The sequence below is a fragment of the Berghia stephanieae genome, chromosome 11, assembly GCF_034508935.2.
Source record: "Berghia stephanieae isolate SIO BIC M18660-M18661 chromosome 11, UCSD_Bste_1.3, whole genome shotgun sequence".
Taxonomy (NCBI): domain Eukaryota; kingdom Metazoa; phylum Mollusca; class Gastropoda; order Nudibranchia; family Aeolidiidae; genus Berghia; species Berghia stephanieae.
Genome location: NC_088370.1, coordinates 6459624 through 6464623, shown reverse-complemented (window position 1 = coordinate 6464623; position 5000 = coordinate 6459624). Strand labels below are relative to the sequence as shown.

Here is a 5000-nt window from a genome sequence, read left to right as displayed (position 1 = left end):
GTAAAATTGTTTTTGTCGGCAGAACAGTGTAAAACTGTTTTTCTTTTTTTGTTTTGTTGGTAAGACAATGTCAAAAACAGTCTTTTTGTAGCACATCGTAAAACAGAGTTTTCATTTGTAACAGTTAAAAACTGGGGTTTATTGGGTTTTTTTTGGTTTTTTTTTTGGTAAGACATTGTAAAACACAGTATTTTTGTAGAACATTGTAAAACAGAGATTTCATTTGTAACAATGTAGTAGCTGTATTATTTTTCGTAGGATAATGTTAAAACAGTTCTTTTTTAGAACACCATAAAACAGGGTTTTCATTTGTAACATTTTTTTTGTAGAACAGTGTAACAACTGTTTTAGATTTTTTAAAATGTAAAAACAGTATATAGAAGAACAGTGTAGAACAGTATTTTTTAGATAGAACAATGTAAAAATAGACCGATGTACAAAATAGTTGTTTTATAGAACAATGTAAAAATACGTTTTTTTTTTCCTTCTGATTTTCAACTCGTCTGATACTCGTCAGTGGTATGACACTGGCCTTCGGATTGGAAGGTCCTCGTTTCGAGCCTCGCCCGGCGCATAGTTGACTCCTTGAAGAAGGCTCTATACTCACATTCTTTCACCGTACTCAGATGTAAAAGGAGTACCTGGCCGATAACAATGTTGTCTCTGTCTGAAAAAAAATGTAATATCGCCTAACAGGCGTCATGTCTCGTCCTATATTTTAAAGGTTGCTGTTGGTCAGGGACCCCCTGTAAAGCGCTTTGAGCACGTTTTGTGGATAATGCTCTCTATAAAAGCTCAAGTTATTTATAATATTATTTTCTTTTAGAATTTTTTTCAAATCCCAATACAATGACCTGCCCTTAACATTCCTATCACATTCTAATGTAAATGTTGCTGCTCCGGGCTCGAAGTAATAAAGAAATAACAATGTGACATTGAATGTAAGCTTCAACTTAATATACAAAAACAGATCAAATGGACGTTTCGGGTTTCCCCTTTATGAACAAAACAGGATGAATGAAACACAGACTCATTCGGCTGTAGTATTTCATTCATCCTGTTTTGTTGATAAAGGGGAAACCCGAAACGTCCATTTTATCTGTTTTCATATATTAAATTGAAGCTTATATTCAATTTCACATTGCTATCTATCACATTCTAGAGACTCGAATCACTCACCAACGCCACGCTTTTTCTTTTATAATCCAACCACCCAGGAATGGAGACGTTACAAAACCCTTCAACAGTCGCAACGTCACTTCCCTCGTAATGACGCATAGTACCTTAGCGACTGGTTCTAAACTGTCGGAACAATGGCGGACAGCCTTATAACGAGCATAAAAGTGTGTCGAGAGGAGAAAAACATTATAAATCTGATCATGTTTTGACTTTTATACATTCTGATCACATGACACGTGAAAAAGTTCTAGCCAGCATGGAGAATAAAAGTACCGATTTTCTTTGTTTCTTTGCTGGGCGACGTGACATCAGACTATTAAATCCTATTCTCAATACTATTGTCTCTGTCTTAAATAAAATTATAATATCGCCTTACAGGCGTCCCGTCACGTCCTATATGTTAAATGTTGCTGTTGTTCAGGGACCTCCTGTAAATCGCATTGAGCACGTTTAGTGCATATTGCCCTATATAAAATCCCAATTCAACTTTTAATTTATACTCCAACCAAACACCCAGGAATAGAAACCCTATAATTCTCACTACATTTTGCTTTAATTGTTTCCGACGTTCCTTTCTTTATTGATAACGAACTGAACAAGTGTGTATGAATGATGCCAGACAAAGGAAGATAGATAAATTCAAGAAAAAATAAACAAATAAACATTGTTTATTGATATTATTATTATCATTATAATAATATTAATAATAATAATAATAATAATAATAATAATTATTATTATTATTATTATTTATTATTATTATTATTATTATTATTATTATTATTATTATTATTATTATTATATTATTATTAGTATTATTATTATCATTAATCAAGGGAATTAACTGTAAATGTCCTTTGTCTATTGACAGAATGCGATAAATGACGAAGAGAATATATCAAAAATCAATTCTCTTCGTCATTTATCGCATTCTGTCTATAGACAAAGGACGTTTTGGGTACAAAGCCTTCGTCAGAAAACAAATAAACATTGTTTATTGATTTTCTGACGAAGGCTTTGTACCCAAAACGTCCTTTGTCTATAGACAGAATGCGATAAATGACGAAGAGAATTGATCTTTGATATATTCTCTTCGTCATTTATCGCATTCTGTCAATAGACAAAGGACATTTACAGTTAATTCCCTTGATTAATGGACATATTTCTTCAAAATGGTTTTATTGATGTTCGTATACTAACAAATTAAAGACCTGTCATAGGCAACTAACAAAGATCTAAGTATTTTTATATTTTGAAATCCGAATTTGATAAAGAGCAATAAATCCGAAATGCATCAAAATATACGATTCTTAAACTCTTGCATTTTGGAATTCCGGACGTTTTCCCAACCACTGCACGAACTTGAGAGTGCGCGTTGGGAACAAAGTTCGAATTCTAAAAAGCAAGAGTGTAAGAAATCATTTATTCTATCCCTTAATCGATTCGATTCCTACTTCCTCATCTTTGAATAAAAGACCTGTTCAAAAATACTTAAATAACATTTCTTTTTAAATTTAAATTTAACGATTTATAACATGACGTCACAAATTATGATTGTAAACATGATATCATTACGCGTTACTGTTTAGGGAGAGGGGTAAAATAATGCACGATTTTCACCTTTATAAAAATATGAATTACCTTTTTAAGACGATGAATATGAATGTGGAACTACAGAGTCCTAGACGATTCCCTACACATCACTATTGATTAGATGGTATTGACGTGTACATATATGTAGGTCTGTCATCCGAACCCACTTAAGGGCCTAGTTTAACATTGTTGTAATGGACAATATTTTGCGTCATTTTTTTTTGAGATTTCCATCACAACAATGAGCCCATAAGGAATTTGGTTATCAGACCTGCAAATAAGTGTACATCGGATGGCGTGCATCGCATTCTGTCAATTCAGAGTCTTTCCATTATTATCATCTTTTTTGCTCGTAATTCAGTCTGACGCAGTTCGCAAATGACAGTGAAGCCAAGATGGTCATGGAGGCGGTGAACCCCGAATCGACATTGTTGGATGTTTGGGTTTACATAGTAAAAAGTAAGAAATTGTCTGAAAAGTCTGACTTATCGTCCAAAAAAAGTAATTATTATGTATGTGTCTCAACGCATCTCTAATAGTAATAATAATTATAATAACAATAGTAGTGGTAGCAGTAGTAGTAGTCGTAGTAGTAGTAGTAGTAGTAGTAGTAGTAGTAGTAGTAGTAGTAGTAGTAGTAGTAATGATAATAATGATAATAATAATACTAATAATATAATAATAATAATAATAATAATAATAATAATAATAATAATAATAATAATTTTATTATTATTATTATTATTATTATTATTATTTATTATTTATTATTAATATTATTATAATGATAATAATAATAATAATAATAATAATAATAATAATAATAATAATAATAATAATAATAATAATAATAATAATAATAATAATAATAATAATAATAATAATAATAATATAATAATAATAATAATAATAATTTTGTAGGGGTCATAGGGACAACATATTTCACTTTGTAATATATATATTATTGTCGCCATAAATTCTTTATATTTATACATTCTTTTGCATCACGTCTGTAAACGAATGGGTCACTTTCATTTCAATTTTTTTTTGTTTTTTTTTTTTGTTTTTTAATCTTTAACTTATTGGGTTTTTTTTTTCTTCTTTTCTTTCCTGATTTGTGCAGACCCAATGTCTTATGAGATGGCCTTGTGGAATCAGGATGAGGTTGTTGCGTTGTGGCATCCGAATACTTACTCGTTAATGATCTACGGATGCGCCCATTTCCGCAGGGATAACGATGGGCTTGGGATAGTATCGACTGAATGTACTCATAGTAATCGATACCTGTGCGAGGCCGAGCGACCTTGTGTTGGTGAGTTCAAGTTCCAATGCCATCATACCTACACACTATTGATGCTATGCTTTTAGTTGAAACACTCACAACATCCGCCAGCCGGATATAATGGACCTGCACACTAAACTATATAATGTAACCTTGAACGTTTATCGTCTGATTGATAGAATTTAGCGAGAACTTATCTTTTAAATGGATGTCTGAAAACAATAACAAAGAACTGAGTGAAGTCAATTTCGTTTCTTCTATAATTCAATGAGAACTAACCATAAAAATGAGCCGTCTAAAACACTAGATAGAGCTGAGTGACGCCAATCTCATTCTGTCTACGGGTAGAACGAAGCTGACGTCACTCAGTTTTTTGTTACTGTTTTTTACCATCCATGTTTTTGAGTAATTCTCACTAAACTGCATTAACCTGACTATAAAAACGTTCAAGTTTATACAGAGTTTTGTGTGTTGGTCCGTTATATTTCCTGATGGCAATGTTGTGAGCCCCTTAGCTTAGCACACACTATCTTTAGTAGCTCCCACCCTTCCCAGTCCGCACACGCAGGGACATGAAATTGGATTCAATAGTCTGATGTCACGTCGCCCAGCAACGGCGGCAATCGTGGTTCTAAACAAAGAAAATCGGTACTTTTTATTGTTCATGCTGGCTCGAACTTTTCATATGTCTTGTGATCAGAATGTATAAAAGTCATAACATGATCAGATTTATAATGGGTTTTTTTCCTTGGATACTCTTTTATGCTCGTCGGAGAAATATTTCATAAGGGCGTCCGCCATTGTTCCGATAGTTTAGAGCCCGTTACCATGAGTCATTACGAGGGAAGTGACGTTACGACTGTTGAAGCGTATTGTTGGACACCCGAAGAGACATGGAAGGGCTCACTCACCGACGAACTGTATAAAAACGTTTTTTTTATCAGAA

The 5000-nt window shown here is 32.8% G+C and overlaps 1 protein-coding gene across 1 annotated transcript; it reads left to right on the top strand.

The window, feature by feature from the left end:
- The first annotated feature begins 3144 nt into the window (after positions 1-3144).
- On the top strand, positions 3145-4140 carry LOC144956316 (uncharacterized). The gene is made up of 2 exons (XM_078886815.1): positions 3145-3231; positions 3896-4140. The coding sequence occupies exons 1-2, from the start codon at positions 3168-3170 to the stop codon at positions 4138-4140; spliced, it is 309 nt and encodes a 102-aa protein (XP_078742941.1). The 5' UTR covers positions 3145-3167.
- Positions 4141-5000: the final 860 nt, after the last annotated feature.